The 18,256-nt window shown below is 34.1% G+C and overlaps 1 protein-coding gene across 1 annotated transcript; it reads right to left on the minus strand.

Moving 5' to 3' along the window:
- Window positions 1-12,463: 12,463 nt before the first annotated feature.
- On the minus strand, window positions 12,464-17,991 carry LOC117792225 (myophilin). The gene is made up of 3 exons (XM_034632279.1): window positions 17,858-17,991; window positions 12,801-13,121; window positions 12,464-12,741 (listed from the first exon to the last, which is right to left on the minus strand). Exons 1-3 carry the CDS (start codon window positions 17,861-17,863, stop codon window positions 12,559-12,561), a joined length of 510 nt encoding a protein of 169 aa, XP_034488170.1. The 5' UTR covers window positions 17,864-17,991; the 3' UTR covers window positions 12,464-12,558.
- Between the last annotated feature and the right edge of the window lie 265 nt (window positions 17,992-18,256).

Here is an 18,256-nt window from a genome sequence, read left to right on the forward strand (position 1 = left end):
TTTGTTAGCTGCCATGGGATTATACATCAAACGCACGAGTATTTACCGCTGCCAAGGCTGCTCCTGCCACAGTCTTTGCCCCATCTTGCTGCGTGTATGGTTTGCTGTGGAGCTTTGAACTTTGCCTTGAGGGATACACAACCGATTGGGGTTAGGGACAGAAAGTGAGCGGTGTAAATTGTAATGCGTTGCGTGTTGCACTGACAGCGTTGGAACGTAAGACAATTGTTAGCAAATGTTACAAACGTTTTACCTTCCTTCTTCGGTTTGTAGTCCTCATGTGATCTGTCAAACTTACAAAATGAAATTATATAACTTCTGCTCCACGTACTTACAAATTAATCAATTAATTTGGTAAGCATTAAATGCTCTTTCCACCCACCACCGTTAGGTGGCAACTTCAGGTTCAACTGAAGGCAACCAATACTTTTCGCTAAATTAATTTACAAAACAAAGCGAGGACAGCAAAGAACTAAATCCGAAGAAAAAGTTGTAGCATCAACTTTCGAACAAATCAACATTAAAAAGTTCTAAACAAAAAATGTTCTCATTTACATCATAAATAAGCTGATTGGTCGACTTAAATATGCTCTACTATATATAAAAATGTTTTTCCATTTAGAAAGCGCTTCCAGACTAACTTGCTCTTAACGAATGAAAACAAATAAAAAGTAAAGAAATGTTCTTCAAAAAATGTTATACATATATTTGCCAATTAAAATCAAAATAAATAAAACTCGCTGTTAATACTGAATTAAAAAAAAATTAACAAAAACGGTGTTCACAGAAAATGCAAATGTACTTATTGTTTATAGCGTTATATAATTTGTTTTTGCTTCTTTTTTTTATGTTTCACAAACTGGCACTCAATTAATGGCATGGAAACACCTTTTCTATGTTAAATTAAAAAAAACTTTGACAGTTACAAAAACTTTTAGGTTTCCGCTTAATTTGATACTGATACATAGCACTTTTTTTTGTGATTCTTGTTCTAAATAATTAAATTTATTTTACGAGCAAAAAAAAAATACATTTTATGAAATGGCTAAGTTTAATTGAAATATTAACATATTTTTTATTGCAGAAGCTTATATTTTTAATTTATATTTTTTATCATACAGCATGTGTATAAATTAGTTTATATTTATCTTTTGATATAGTTTTGAATGTTTGAAGTTGGTCGAGCCTTAACCTAACAATTTTGCAAGTTAAAATTGTTTTCCATTTTGATTCAAACTGATGTGTTGTTTTGAACCAATTTCGATATTAGAAGTTGATTAAAAGTTTAAACTTAAGATATAAAATTTGCAATTTTTTAAATTTGCATTAAAATCAAAACCAATATTCAAGTCGACAATTTTTTTAAAATTAAATTCAAATTAAATTCAGAAAATCGGGTTTTGACAAAGATAGGAAAGTTTAAAGTTAGGAAAATTTTGACATAACAACTTATTCACCTCCAGTCTTGCACAAATTACGGCAAACACTCTACGATCCGAATAATCAGGTACGGAATAACAGTGGCCAGAGCAGAATGCGGTTTGAGCAAAGTGATGCATTATTTTATAGAGGGCAACAACAAAGCGAGCGCTAAAATCAATGCAGTCTTTAGAACTGTAACACACCTCGACCCATGCAGAGTAAGTCAGTCGATCGCCACGGGAGCTGGGAGTTGGCAGCTGCTCCGTTCCGCGTGTCATTTCAGAAGCCAGCAATTTGTGAACTACTCTGTATTCTGGTTCCAATAGCGCCCACTCTCCCACATCTGCAGTGGAATTTCAATCATTGTTGGTGTATACAATTTACACATGCTGCAGCTCATTTGGGGGTCCTGGCTGAATATCGACAGTGACAGGACGGACGAACGCATACCCTGCTATTATAAATGTAGCCAGGACCCTGAATTTGTGTATAGGAAGGAGCTCGAATGAATGTGTGTGTAAATGCACACATGAGACAAATTTCAAGTAAACACACTTTGGATACCTGACGGAGCCGACAGCAAGGAATGCCAGGAAAGCTATTACCTTGGCAGGAGGCGTCGCATCGAAGGCGTGCCAAGGACGCGTGAAGGATTCCTATTTAATTTATAGCGACGTCGATGGAGTCTGTGATGTGTACCATTACTGACTTTGCTTACAGGGATCGTCAACCGGTTGGTTCGGTCTTAGGTTGTGTTGCAACGGCTTCTAAATTAAGACAAATGTGCCATTTTCTAGGAGCTGCCTCCTGCAATATGTGTGTATGTGTGTGTGTGCGTGAGTGAGTAGCATTGAAAGTGGCACGTGGGAAAAATGAAAATGCTAGCGTGAAATATTTGATGCCAATATTTCTTGGCTCCACAGCCCACCGCTCCCTACACCAAAATATATATAAATGTTGTGTCTTTGAAGCGCAATTTGTTTTGCGGTTTAACTGCCGCCCAAACTTTGAAAACGCCTTTACCAACCCCCGTCTTATGAACACCCTTAGAGAGCCAACCGATTTTCTCTGTCAACGCCGTTTTAAAGCAATGGAAGCATCAAAGACATCCATTCAATTTGCATTTCGCATGTTCACCGTGGTAATATACGTGGTAAAGATTATTTGAATATTTCTCATTCACAGTTCTTAATATCAGGTAAATGCTTAGTACATATATAACTAAAAATTTGATGAAGATTGCAAATATTATTTTATAGAAGTATGATTAAAGCAGTTATGTACAATTTACTTGCTTTTAAAAATTTTAAAATTTTGTATCATATAAATTGTGAACACTGAGAGAAGTTGGTATGCATATTTAAAAATTGAAAATTTGAATTTAAATTTAACTGCTACACTGGATTTAAATCAGATAATACTATATGTTACATAACATTGATTTTAAAAATAACCTCAGAGATTGTTGCATTGATTTTATTAAAAATTTTTAAAAATTAATTTCGTATTGTGATTACTATAAATAGTATAATTTTTTTAATATTTTATTCCGCCCTGTGTCAACTGTTGTCCTTGTTTATTTTTAAGAGCGCCGTAAGCTCCATGATAACGAAATCCGTACATGTCCATCCGATGCACGGATTTCTTGTAGAATTTCTGTGGGAATCCGACTTTAAATTGTTTGAATGCGTGTTTGGAACACATTGTTATTTTTTGCCAATCTGTCTGCTTAAATGACGAATTGAAATTTAAAAATTATTGCATACTTTAAAGTAATTGCAAATGGTTTGGCAGGCTTGTGGCCGGATTTTTGTTATCGAAGAGATTACTTACTCTTTCAACTTTGGAATGAAAAATGTTGACTATTTTATTGTTTTAAAAAATCCGATCTGAGAATTGAGTTACTTTCAAACTAAAACTCATTCCCACAACAATCAACTACGTAACAAAACAAAAATCAACGTCATTCCCATGAGTTGTGCTTTCAAACATTTCCGACTAAAATTCGAAATTGCGAAGTCATATGCAAATTGGATGAGTGTGAATGCGAAACTAAAGACAATCCTTGCAAAAGTCAGAATCTAATTTTTCTAAGAGGGTTGCTTGTCAAATACTTGAAAGAGTTAAAAAATCTTCGATTTAGATTTGACTTTTCCTATAATATAATATTAAATCTTATACAATGAATAATTTTATTCAATTACAATCATTATATAATTTTTTGAAAATAAATTCCTACCTTATACTTAATTATAATTAATATGAAAAAATAATTGTCGGAAGATAAGGGCGGATTATATTAGAGGAGTTTTGTCTAAATAAATTTAAATTTGCGATTCAAGCTCAAAATTGATCAGAGCTTAATAAAAAATATATTTCAAATTATTGATGGCAAATATGTAAATATTATATTAATACTATAATATGACAAAGATAAAAAATTACATAAATTTTCTTCAGTTTGAAACAAGTTTAAATTATGTTCGAATATTTTATTCAATAAATTTTATCGGTCCAACTTATCTCTCATCTCCATGACATTTATATTGAATACTTTAAGAGCAGCCGTCGCACATAAAAATGGCCACTTACACATGCAGTTAGCTCCAAGTCGAAACCTGACAGACACAGGTAGAAAATTCTTGGCATGCCAAACGACTTGCATCGACCGATTCTGACAGCTGTCAATGGGCTAGACGTCTGTATGGAAAGTATTGCTTCCCACAGCTGTCAGCTGTGTTGTGCTGCCTTGAGACGCAGACAATTCATTTAAGTCTTTTTGCGCCATCCACGTTCCAGGCTGTCGCTCAGTTATAAGAAACTTCCACGCGTGCGTCCATTTTATAAAAAGATTATATTCTTCAATCTTTAAATGTTGGCAAACTGTGTAAGTTTTCGCTTATTGAGCTGCATCCACTCTAACACTCGTCATTCTGATAGTTCGACACACATCTCTATCAAACTCAGTTCGCAACTGAAACACAATCATCGTCATAGCCATACCGCAATAATGATTAAAGCGAGGGAAATTGTTCAACTAAAGACCGCATAATGCACAAAACTATCTACAAACGAGGCGAATCGGGAATTCGGCCACCCTCATCAGGTGTTTTATCGCCACACCTGCATTACTTTAGGGAGTTCACGGACTCATTTCATTTTCTCGCTGCGAATATTTTTCGCTGATTGTGCACCTAGAAAAGTTTTGACCTCAGATAAATGAGCGCATACACACAAAAATTCACCACCTTCTCCTACTTTGGTCCCGCATAAGAATTTAGCCCCTCAAATATCATGGACGAAATTAAATCGTCATTATCGTTATGCATTTCGCATTCTCAAATGGGTTTTCAGGCTGGGATTGCAAACCGGACGTAATTGTTTTGATTGAGTGTGTTCAAGGTGTTAGTTTTCCACAATCTTTGAATACCTCTATTAGGTGAATTTATTGGTGATTATTGTGCAGTCAAGCAGATTACATTTCATGCCATAAATATTGAGAATTAGTCGATTTTTCTTTACCCACTCTTGTTTAACTTCAATCGTTTCAATCGAATGGAAATCATTAAAATACAAAAAATAATTGATTCCAATAAACAACTTTCAACTCATTATCTATCAACTATTTACATACAAGTTAAAGGAAGTTAAAATGAAAAAAATATACTTAGATTTACATAAGTCTTAACTAACCATAGTTTAAATAAAAAAACGAAACACAATTATCGAGAAAGGAACACTCTTCTGTTCATTAAGGTTATTAAAAGCTTTTTAATGCCTTGAAAAGTATTTAATCTTTAATTGAAAACCATTAAGCTATCAATCCCGCTACACAAAAAGAAAAAAATGTTGTTGGCTGAAAATTTTTTTGTTTATGTAAATACACAAGTCACAAGCTTGCATTAAATAGCAACCTGCTGAATAAATGAAACAATTTAGCGGCCATTGAAATTGCACTTTAATTATCTAAAATATACAGCTGGCATTACGAAAAGAATCCATTTGTATGTGCTTGAGCCTCCTAGCGGAAAAGCGCATTTTCAATTGGTCCAATCTCCTCCCTCCATCGTCCGGCCGTCTGTCTGTCTCAGCTTTTGGCATGAAAATTCCATCAGCACTAAATGGAAATGATACTTAACTATTCATTAGCAGCAGCAATGTATTTTCACTTACACTCGCACATTCACACACTAACATATATAGTACACTCACAGAACTGTTGCTTGGCTCTTGGGAAAGCTGCTGACAAGCTGCGAAACGCGTTTGCACATCGACATTTAACGAATATCCTTTACACAAGTGCAGCTACAATTATAATATATGGGTGTAGTAACGCCCAGCAGCATTTGCAATGTGCTAATTGCAAATTTATTACCTGCGGAGCATCAAGCTGCATCAAGTTGCATTAAAATGCAGCAACTGCACAGGGAATTCAATCGGATAATGTCATTGATTATTTGGATACTCTATTCGCTTTGATTCGATCGTTTAGACAACTTTGACAAATCCCCAAACAAAGGAAAAATAGTTTAAGTATTTATGCAAATACTTTGCTATCAGCAGTTTCTTTTTTACAATGCTCGTACATATCAGAATCATTAAAGGTCAACTCTGATTTTAAGGAGTAATTAAAAGCAATAATTATACCATTGAGTGCTGTCGAATTCTGTTGAAAACCCAAACGCATTCCATTGACTGCAATTACCGACAAAGAAAATAATATGACAATCAATGTGCCAAATAGTATTAATTAAAATTCTTTTTTAAACCGCCTTTGAGAGATTCTCATTCCAAAGAAAATTTTAATACATTTCAGAGTTCAACTCCAATTAAAACAGAATTAAACCTCCATAGATACAAAGAACAGACTGGCATATTAGACTTGGATATTTAAATTCAAAGATTTTTGTATTTTGCTTGTTATTAAAAAAAAAAAAAAAATGTTGTACATTAAATACAAAAATCTAAAAATCCCATAGTTGATTATCCGTGAAAATAATAATTATTTATTTTATTTAATAATTGGTTTAAAAATGTGTGTCGAATATTTATTTTAATATTTAATAATACTTATCTTGCAAATATGTTCACTTTTGTTAATTTATATTAATGAATTTAAGCATCAGAGGAAATGTAAAAGCTTGCACTTAACTTCAAAGACAAAACGTTAAATGTTCTGTTGTAGAAAAAATACAACCGCATAAATCAAGTTATGAGCTGTCTTTGGATTATTAATATTCCGAGGAAAAAGTACTTTATGATTTATTGGGAATGGATAAACGGCAAATGGGCAAACCCCAAACCCAACCCAATACCCCAAAGTTGGCTTGTAGGATTAGCAAGGAAAACAGCTTTATTCCAGGTTCCTGGAGAATGCCACAAGAGATTACGCAGGTGTGTAGATATGGCTGTTCTTGCTGCTTGTATGTGCTTTAGTTTATGCAAAAAGACAATTTGTAATGCAAATTCACGTAGTCTATGCAAGCACAAATCATTTTCTTTAGCTGAACGTTGGTCACCAGAGAAAATTGCGCGCATTTTAATGAATGTCCGGCAAAAAATACTTTGCTGCATGCAGATGAAGATACTATATGTCCTGAGAGTGTGTGTAATGTGGTTCAGTGTCCCTCTTGAGATCGGGGCCATCGAACAGTTGTGACCGGTTTTGTTAACCGCCAGTAAGCCACTTTATTCATGCCAAGTGAAGTCCAAAAACATGGGGACTACTTGACTTTATTGGTCTGACAGGCAAATATTTTTTAACCGATTTGATTTAAAATTATTTGTATGTATCGAAAGGCAATTAAAAAAATAATTTTAGCTAAGAAAAATGACAATTGGTTTTAACATCGTTTTCACAATACAGCTCAGTCATATCTATACATTTTTTAGTGGTTTATGATAAGTATATTCTGAGGTGCAATCAAGTCTAAATCTTGAGTTTCTACTACTACATTTTTTATACCCTGAGCCCATTGAAAATGGTCAAAAAAGGGTATAATGTGTTTGGCAGAATGTATGTAACAGGCAGAAGGAGGGGTGGCAGACCCCATAAAGTATATATATTCTTGATCAGGATCAACAGCCGAGTCGATCTAGCCCTGTCCGTCTGTCTGTCCGTCTGTCCGTCTGTCCGTCTGTCCGTCTGTCTGTCCGTCTGTTTGAACGCGTCGATCTCAGAGACTGTAAGTGCTAGAGACTTCAAATTTGGAATGCAGGTTTGTGAATACCATACGCAGGTCAAGTTTGTTTCCAATTTTTGATGCCACGCCCCCTTCGCCCACAAATTGAAAAAAAACGATTTACAGGCGCAATTTTTGACATAGCACTCCCTAACTGAACAATCAGTTGAGAAGTATGCGTATTAAACGACCCTGAAAATTTCAAAGCGATTGACCCATAAATAAAGAAGTTATTTCGGAATTAAGATTTAGTTGAATAATTACATTTGGATGGCAAATCAAACGTGCGAGCGAGACAGCATGTTCACGTTTGCATGCAAGGCGCGCACAAAGACAGAACGAATTAGTACCAATTTTTTTTTGGTACCAAATAAGAATTAAGCGATAAGCAAAAATATTATCGATATCATGTAATGAAAATGTTAATGTATAATTTATGTATATACAAATATACAATTTGATTGAAATATAATTGTGTTAATATATAAATATGTATTTTTGCATGGCAAAAATCAGCAGAAGCTGATAGCTATGTATGTATGAAATTGCATGAGAGAAATAGCGATCATTTTGCAGCACTACTCTTGCATCTTTGCCGAGCACTGAAAGCTGCAAAATAATAATTTTAATTATTAATATTTTCGATTCCTTACACATATATATAATAAGTATCTGCTTATTATCGTTGTAAAAAAAACTTAGCATTTTCCGCTTTAAGAATCATAAAATTAGACATTGCCTTTATTTCAAATTTCGCGCACTGCAGCAGCCTTTGGCAGGCTTGAATTTGTTGCGTAAGTGGGAGAGTGAGAGAGGAAAATGGGTGCTGCCAGATTGCAGGCTGAGCAAAGTTGTAGTTTGTGGCTACTCTTGACACACGCTACATCGATTGTAAGCGATTATGATTATGACTTGCGATTTACCAATTTATCAATTTCTAATTAATTTTAAACAAGTTTATTATATTAAAGTTTATTATATTAGACTTATTTAAAATTAATTAGAAATTGATAAATTGGTAAATCGCAAGTCGTAATCGTAATCGAGTGATGTATTAGTTCAGTGAGGCATTAATAACGTAGTCTGCAGTGATAAGCACAGTGACTTCAGAAAACCGAAAGTTGTTCATAGTTTCGCGTGTGTAATTTTTGATACCCTGAGCCCATTGAAAATGGGCAACAATCAACTTTTATAAAAGAGTACATGGGCTCAGGGTATCCTACTGTCGAGCGTGCTCGACTGTAGCCGCACCTCACCGCGAGCGAAGCGAGCCGGGGGTAGGCGAGCGAAGCGAGCAGGGGGCGGAACCCCCTTGTTTTTATATATTCCTAAGTTATGTGTGATGCAGTTGTCAAAATAAAGTCTGAAAAATGTTGCTTGGAACTTTCATATTTATTTGAATTTTGAAAATGAGATATAATCGCAAATTAATGAGCAACTCATAGTCGGTCACACGTTCGACAGTATCTTAATCACTTGTTACACAAATTGCCCTGTTTTAGCTTCGTTGCTACGGTTCTCAACTGGCATTTGCCGCACTTGGTGTCAGGACAACGGCAACAGCAACGACAACGACAACGAGTAACAACAAGGACTTCAACAATGGTTCCGGTTTTGGTTGTGGTTCTGTATCTGTTTACTGGCCCAGCAATTATTGCTCCAGCTGGTTGGTTGGCGAATAGAGAGGAGCAGGAGGAAGAGTGACAGTTTAATGCGCTTGGTTTGGTGCCATTTGCCATGCTGTTTTGTTTACAGTCAGGATGCACCCGAGCATGAAATATGTTTGAAGTATTTGCACTCAGAGTTCTGGGTTTAGGTCGAGCTCAGGTTTGTGTGTTGTGGAGATCACAAAAGCGGGTCGCCAAGTGACAAGGCCAACAATCCTCTTAAGAACTATGTACACCTTGAAAACCTAAACATAAGTTAGCAGCTTTAAACAGGTAACAGCCAGACTTAAGCGTGTATCAGAATTGTCTGTCGTTTTGCTTCAACTTTAACCACTGCATTGCAGTAATAAATTGTTACAAAGTTTCAGCAATTAGGTAAAAATATGTTGTGCAAGCTCTGCTTCTAGCCACACCACAAAAAGAGCAACAACAATGTGGCCGACAGCACAATAAATGCCCTTGCATGTTTAAGCCAAATAATAAAACAAAAAACAGCTGTATTTGTTGCTTTTGCTGTTGCTACAATCTACTTTGGCCTTATTCCTGCACTAACTTGTTTTTTCTATTTGTGGCGCCTTTCATGTTGTTGCTTGTGTTTCTTCTAGAATTTGTTAGAAATTATAGCAAACAAATAATGCTTGAGCATTTGGACAAAGTGTACAAAAATTCGAAGAAGAAGAATACAAATTAGCCATACTACTCGTATAAAGATAAGCTTAGATATAAATAAGTAAATTTGGCTTGGGGGAATTGCTTTAAATTAATGCTAAGTTTGACAAGGATTTAATTTACTTTGGAGCTTTAAGAGCAACAACATGGATTGCGCTTTAGTTGATATATTGACAATCAACAATAGGCATTAATATTGTTGAATACATACCAAATAAATCAAATTATGATAAAAAAAACGACAAACGAATAAAAAACAATAACAAATAATGCACAAAATGATTCTAAACAAATAAAATATAAATGGTAATGATTTATTAACACACTCCTCTCACTCTCTTTATTTATCTGAGGACTATTACACAAATTGCAGAACAATGTGTAGAAATCCATTTAATAAATTCTTTGAATGAAATAAATAATATTTCCTATTGACGATGCGTTACGCACAAGAAAAAATACATACACAAACCTCACAATAAATACAAATAACAATAAATAATCATATTGAGCACAATAAATATTAATATAAATATAAATATAAAATAAATTCAATAAAACAACAGCTAAAGTGCTTGCTGTGCATGTCACCCGCACTGAACCAGGAAAAGGGCAAATCACCCCATTAAGGAAAGAAAGTAATAGAGAAAGTCAACAATTGTCATTGTCAAGTTTTTTTTTTAACAATAAATTATATTATTAGAGCATACTTTTGTGGGAAAACCCGTGCGGAAAACTATTTGTAATACAATCAGCATTTCTCCTTATTTATGGAACTCTCTCTCTCTCTCTCTCTCTCTCTCTCTCTCTTATTCTCTGTCGATATGTCTCTGCCTTTGCAAAGTGCACGTATACATTGCTGTGAGTATTTGTTACAGCAATTGTCAACATAAATAAAATAAAATGTATGTTGTAGAAAAAAGTATAATAAGACATAGAAGGAATCCGGCTGACATAGAAAGCACTTACACATTTTCTATACACACAGACACACACACACACCCCTAAGCAGCTGTCACTAGCTGTCAAAGTGACCATTTCATTTAATACCAACAGCAGCGTGCGCTTCTTTTTGCCCTCGTCAAGTAAAAATTAAACACAATCTTCACACGCAACACACACACATACATTCGGTTGATTGGATTGTTGTTTAGGCCTGTCTCTTTGGAGACACACTTTGGTAACGAAGGTAAACGTTATTGGCACGGTGAGAATCAGGAAATTGCCTTAAGACCACTGGTTTCTCTCCAACTTCATGTTGGGCGTTATTCGCATTTAGTTTTGCTTAAAAATTTTTTTTGTCACCTGCGGGTTTTACTTTTGTGCAGCCGTGTCAAAGAATACTTTAAAACTAATAAAATCAAATATGATAAAAATAAAAATAAATTAGTTTCAAAAAGTGTTTATTTTGTTATTAATTACAAATTATATTTATATTTTTTTCAAGGCTGCAAACCTCTAAAATGTTGTTAAAGGTTCGCTTCGGCGGCTCGAACCATAGAGCAAGACAGCAAGCCCTGAACCCAAGGTTTGGGTTCGAACCTTGGTTCAATTTCATACAAAAAAATATTTTTATTGTTACACATTTTTCTCTACATTTTGAACTTATTAAATTTGTTTGAGGAATCATCAAATCAATCAAATTTTGATGATAATTTAAATTTACTTGAAGATTTGAATATGACTTACTTTAATCAGAAGTATAATAATTACGTAATATTAGAACAATTTATGTTATTAATTTTTTTACGAACCGAACCTTTTATTTTAGAAAGCGGTTAGAGCCGGCTTGCAGCCTTGATTTTTTTATTCAATTATATTTATATTAAATATTAACAATTTGCTAAATATTAATTGACAATTACGGCTGATAAGTCACATCACATTAAAACTATTGTTTTTAATATCTTCAGAAAAATTATATATTTAACATTTGATAATTTTTGTATGCAACTTATTGAAAATTAATAATATTGAGTTTATAAAATCTTAACCAGATTCTCGCAGTGCATTCAATCAAATAGAACTACAATGTTTGCTTTGTCTCTCTTACAGAGACATGCAGACAGAAGGAGAAATACAAATACAAATGGCCTTGACATTTCTTATGCTTATCGCTGTCAGTGCAGGCGTTGAAATTGTAATTTGTGTAATCTCAGGTGGGCAACGAGCAGTCGGCATGAAGACACAGAAACAAAGGTGTGCTGTGTGTTGTGACAGGACTCTGTTTGAATGGGGTGCGAAAAGGAAGAGATGGGAGTGTGCAATGGAGTGTTGGCAGAACCACTTAATCCGCGTCTGCGGCTATTGCGTGTTTTTCCTAATTAACCGCAAAAATAATGCTAATCCAGTGAGAAGGGCAGAAAAAGACGTTGCGTGAAACAAGTCCACTTGATGTTTGTATTGTATTAAAATTAATTAATTTATTTGTTTCATAATATATAAATTACATTTAGAGTGCCAAATGCGCGCGCTGCGCAACGACTTTAACCATAAGAACTGCCAAAGAAAGTACAAATCAACTTTGCTTTAACTAATTGTTTTTTGGTGTACTCGGCTGAGTGTGTGTGTGCGTGTGGGTGTGTGTGTGTGTATGTTGGAGGGTGTTAACTGCCAGCTCACATGTGACGCGTGTTGCTGAAGCCACCATGGCCGGATTGGGAGGCGCCCTTGTTGTAGCCCATCTGCAGGTTGAGTTCACCCTCATGAGCACGCAGCTGTTCTTCGGTGAAGACGCGCTCGTTCTTGTCAGCCATCTTGGGACCCAGAGTGGGGCCAGTGTACTCGGGATGCTTTTGCGTCTATTCAAAACAGACATTATGAAAACTATATAGAGGTACTCTAACTCTGTCCAACTTACAATGCGACCCAGGGCATAAAGCGATAGGGTGACTTGTGGAATATTGCGACGCTCGAACAAATCGGCAGTTTGGAAGATTTCCTCCTCGGGCACACCGTACTTCTTGACCGCCGCCTGGAAGCGCTGGATGTTCTCCATCAGTTGGAAATTGGTGCCACGCTCCTGGATCTTCTTCACGGAGCCTGGGGCCAGCTTATTGGCCAACTTGCACAGCCAGATGCCGTCCTTAAGAATATCCTCATACTGTCCGCTGGGCACCTTCTCGCCAATCACCTCGAAGACCCAGTTGAGGACTTCCTGTTCCTGTTCCTTGTTGCGTGGCTGCAAAAAAAAAAAGGAAATACCGAAACACGATATCATTAATTAGTTGGCAAATAAACCAACTTGCTGTAAATTAAGACTACTTTGTTAACTTTCGATTTGTGTAGTCTTAGATTCTGCATTTTTATTTTCTAAAAATAAACAGGAAAATCTCTCAGAGATTGCCCGTATTTAACCGAGAATCAACAGAATGGAAACTCAATTTGCGTTTTTCACTTGCTGAACTTGCTCGAAATCAAAATCAAATACACTGAAAAAAAAGACCAAGTTCTAAAATCAAGAACATTCATCTTAAATATTTTGTTCTTAAAATTAGATTATTTTAAGACCAAATTACTAAAACTAAGATTATTAATCTAAAAAATCTTAAAGTCTTAATATAAGAATAAAAATCTTAAATTGTTAGGAAAGTATAAATAGGTACTATTTCGTATCAAACAAATGATAGCACCGTGGCGCTCTGGTTAGAGAGGCCGCTTCAGTTGTGAAGCAGTAGGCGGCGGTTCGAATCCCCCTCGTAACAAATTAAAATAACATTTATAAAATTACTAAAACAGAATATAATATAAATAAATAAAATTAAAAAAATATAAATATAAAAAGAAATAGTTTTCATTTATTTTATTTTTTGATTTTAATTTTAAGAACATTTATTCTTAAAATAAGAGCTTGGTCTTATTTAAAATGTTCTTAAAATCAAGATGTGTTCTCTTAATTCAAGAATTTGATGTTCTCGACGCATTTTTTAGACCAAAAATCTTAGTTCTGAGACCAAAATCTTGATTTTAGAACATTTTTTTTATCAGTGTAGGCAACTCTGCTGAAGCCCAAACCCCCTCGGACCCCGTCTCTTGCCCTCGAATAAAGTGCGGCAAGCTTACCCACTTCAAATGTCGGGCAAATGCTTTGTGCCATAATGGAAGTCGGGAAACAAAAAACACAAATGAAAGTACATTAATTTTCCAATTAATTAATTTCGATTTTAATAGCGAGGCACGGAAAAAGCTCAACTACAGCCGCGGTCAGACGTCCGACAGGCGTCGCAATTTCTGTGACAGTTGACAGTGAAAACCGCTAACTGTTTAATTGAAATTTACCGTGGTTTGGGCGCACAGTATAAATATTTGTTAGTCTGACTCAATTTGTGACTGTTTACAAAATCGGGAAATGTTTATAAGACTTTCGTCTTGAATTAAGGCTGATTAAGCTTCAAAAAATAAATAAATAAAAATTATAATTTGAAATACACACACATAAGTTATTAAAATTTGTTTCAAAGCAGTTGAAAGTATACAATTTTATTAGTTTTAACCAGAAATCTAATTAAGTCATCTACTATGTTAATTAAAGCCATTTATGCTTTTGCAATATGTAAACATATGTGTTCACTATATTTTGGTCGATAACCTCAAACTGAAACAAAATTCAAAAAGCACACAAAATCTGTTGAACAATCTAAATAATGCCTTGCATGAATTAGTTCACTATAACCAAAAACTACTGTATTTTCAAGCGCAACATTCGCAACAGTTAAAACGGTAAATAATGCGTATCGTTTTGCAATTTGCATACATACGAATTTTAATTGAAATCTCATGTGCACAACATGAATGCATTCATTTATAGTTTGCGTATTTACGCTAATTTATTGTGCTCTGTAGCTTTTGTATACATTAACAGATATTTCTATTTCATATATGTATGATACAACTAGAATACATTTTGAAAAACCACGTTGCCAAAGCCAAACCAAGCCGTCCACAGAAATAATACAACATTTTAATAAAAGTTTTGTCAACGATCGATTGCTAAACAAATATTTTGTACCAATATAAATTTTCAAAGAAGAATTTAATTCATATTATAATATTGCCTATTCGCCATTTTATTCCAAGAATGGTATCCCATTTTTACATATTTTACATAATTAGAGGTATTTATGCAGCTGGATTTTCACGGCTTTTCTTTAAAAGTATATCGAAATCTATTATTATTTTTATTTATTGGACTTGTTTGGTGGACATTTCATCTTCAGCCTCAGCTCGCTTAAATGACAGCCAACGAAGCGAAGGCATTTTAATGAATTGCGCAGCAAATTGCTTTTGCAATGGGTTTAATTTTAAATATATATATTTAATCGAATACCCATCATTGCAACTGCAACTTCAGTCTGCCCTTTGGCTTTTTAATTTCATTTTTAATTGAATAAAATAAAAATTGTAGCTATCTTACAACTGTTGTCGACAAGCGATAGATTCACACGGTGACGTTGTTTATTGCCTCTGTCTGTTCTCTGTCTACATATTTGATTAATTGAATAAACTCTCTTCCCATTTGATACATGTATTCATTACTTATATTTTTGTAATATTTTTTTTTATATTAAAATCCAATTTTTAGCAGCCTTGCTGGTTTATTTTGACATCCCTTAACTTTTTATTTGACAATGATATGATAAGCAAATCTCAGTTTATAAATAAAACGGAAATACTTAAAGCGATACGTTTTATTTTATATATTTAATTTCGCATTACAGTTCCGGTTATGTTTACTATTTTATTAATTCCGAAATATTTCTTTATGCACTTGACACGCCCTGTACACGGACAACCATGACCTTCAAATAACCCTCCTATTTTAGCTTACAGTTCTCAGTTCTCATTTTTTCAGCTGTTCGGCTTTTTCCGGCCGCGCGCATAAATAAAAATTTTCATTTGAACATAAAGATAAACATTCATTTTTGCGCGCTTTTCTCTTTTTTATTGAGGGCCAAAAAGTGTTGGGCGTTGTTGTGCTGTTTTGTTGCTGCGGCCTTTGTTGTTGTTATAATTTCAATTTGTCATTTGGACTCCTGCCAATTGGCGGTCGCCGGCCAGCATTAACCAGCAAATAAAATAAAAATGTACATGCGGTGCCCACACTACCGAAAAAACCATTAAGCAGAGGGGATCGGGATAAGACGGGAAAATACAATAAGTTTTTTGATTTTATATTTCTTACAACTGAACTTTGCATTTTAATTACTTTTCTCTACAAATATATAAGGGTATATTCTTTACATGCGAATAGAAAAATGCATGTTATTCAACTTTAAAAAAATTTACAACAGAGTCAGTTTATAATTTCGTTAAATGTCTACGAACCTTTTAAATTTTTGTGAACACTTTAACTGCTTCTAACTAAAATAGTTTTATATTATTCAAGAGGTAATCCTAAGTCAGAGCTTCAGAAAACACAGACTAAATCGCATTAAGAATAAATTTTATGGTTTTTGCGCCTTTATGGTTTCTGTTTTGTTGCCAAAAATTTATTGAGCCAGATCAACAATTGCTTTTTATATTCCTAGATAGATTTAAGATTTGTGCAACATTTTGTTGATCCATTTATAAACAAAAAAAAATGACAGTCAAGTAAATTGTAGAATATTTCAAATAATGGTGTTCTTGCATAAACATCTTAATTAAAATAAAAATTTATACTACAAAAAGTTTAAAAATTGGTCAAGGAAAGTAAACGTTCTAATAAAATAATAATAAACGTTTAAATTGAAAATGTTTAATCATATTAAGAACCATTATTATTTTTTGTTTTAATCAATTCATGGATATTTAGATAGGAAGCCATTTTTACTTAAATTTGAACTCATGTTTTAATATTTAAGCCAAAAAAAAAAAATAAAATAACATCGTTAGTCATTGACAATTGAAACTCTATATATAAATCATACAATTTTTAAGAATTGAAATTCACAGACCAAAAAAGTCGAAAAGTGCATGTTAATTTATGCATTGATAAAATGAAAATAAATATATATTATATGAATATATATATATGTAATATTTAAATTTATCAGTGGTGAGTGATGTGCAGACTGACAGCTCAGAATTTATGACATGCGAATGGTTAGTGTAACAGTTTCGAGGCTCAGGAGGATTTGGCGCCACATTCCAGGGCCAAAGTGTCAACAAAGTGATTTTTTATATTAATTTACAAAAGCGAAAAAAAAGTAAAGAGGCACACAAATACGTTATACAAGAATGAAATATGGCACGGCAGCTGTCCAGAGTGGGCGTGGAGAACCGTTCAAATGTGCCAGAAATATGTTCAGAAATACGCAGACCACAGGGCGTATAATAGATGTGTGTTTGTACTCAAATAAAAATAGCTGAACCCATGTAAGGATTGGAGTATGCTTCTCTCCATATTTGTTATTAAATATTTAAATACTTTATCAACAATAAAATTAGTAATAACTTTTAAAACAGTACGTGCTTTCAAATTAAATGAATTTTAAACTAAACCAGCCAATTTACCTATTCAGATAACTTATAATTTTGCGTGATTTGGCTAACATTTAATAGATTGCAGTGCTCTAATCAAATAATTTTTACCGGAAAATATACATGACAATCCATCTGACTATGGGTGTTAGAGCGTACTTTATGCTTAAATTTTTACTCAGTACATTTTATATAATGTTTGAGTGACGAGAATTATAATTCCCTGGAGTGTTTTCATCTGTTCGTGAAGTTAATGATACTTTTACAATTACGTGTCCTATTCCATATTTTTTGTATAAATAATATCACTTAATAATTTTTTCCACAAAGACACAATAACTCTCACTTGTCTTATTTCCTAAATAATAACTTCGGCTATAATTTTATTATTTTTAATTTGTCTTTAAATGTTGTAATAATTGTAGCCAATATAGATTTTCCAAAAAATACACTTACAGCCATTTTAATGATTGGAAACTAAAATGCAAAAGTATCTGCTATGTTATTTGTGCGCGTGTTTAGCGAACAAAGTATAATTTTCAACTGACGCAAGTTGTTGAAACAGTTTTCCATTTATCCTAAGAGCCCAAAGATAATTTACGAAAATGCACGAAAACGTTTTAGGTTAGCCTTATGTCGCTGCCAGCGTCGCCGTCGGCGTCGGCGTCAGCAGCGATGCCAACGTCAACGCCAACGCCACTGCGAACAGACGCAGACTCGCCAGTTTTTGTGAATGCTAAAATCGCCAGAAATAAAGCCAACGTAGGCAGCGGGCAAACAAATTTAGATATGAGCAGCGGAAGCTATATACACATGACGTCATGGTGACATTAACAACAATAACAACAACTACAA

This window comes from Drosophila innubila (genome assembly GCF_004354385.1).
Source record: "Drosophila innubila isolate TH190305 chromosome 3R unlocalized genomic scaffold, UK_Dinn_1.0 2_E_3R, whole genome shotgun sequence".
In the NCBI taxonomy this organism is placed as follows: Eukaryota; Metazoa; Arthropoda; class Insecta; order Diptera; family Drosophilidae; genus Drosophila; species Drosophila innubila.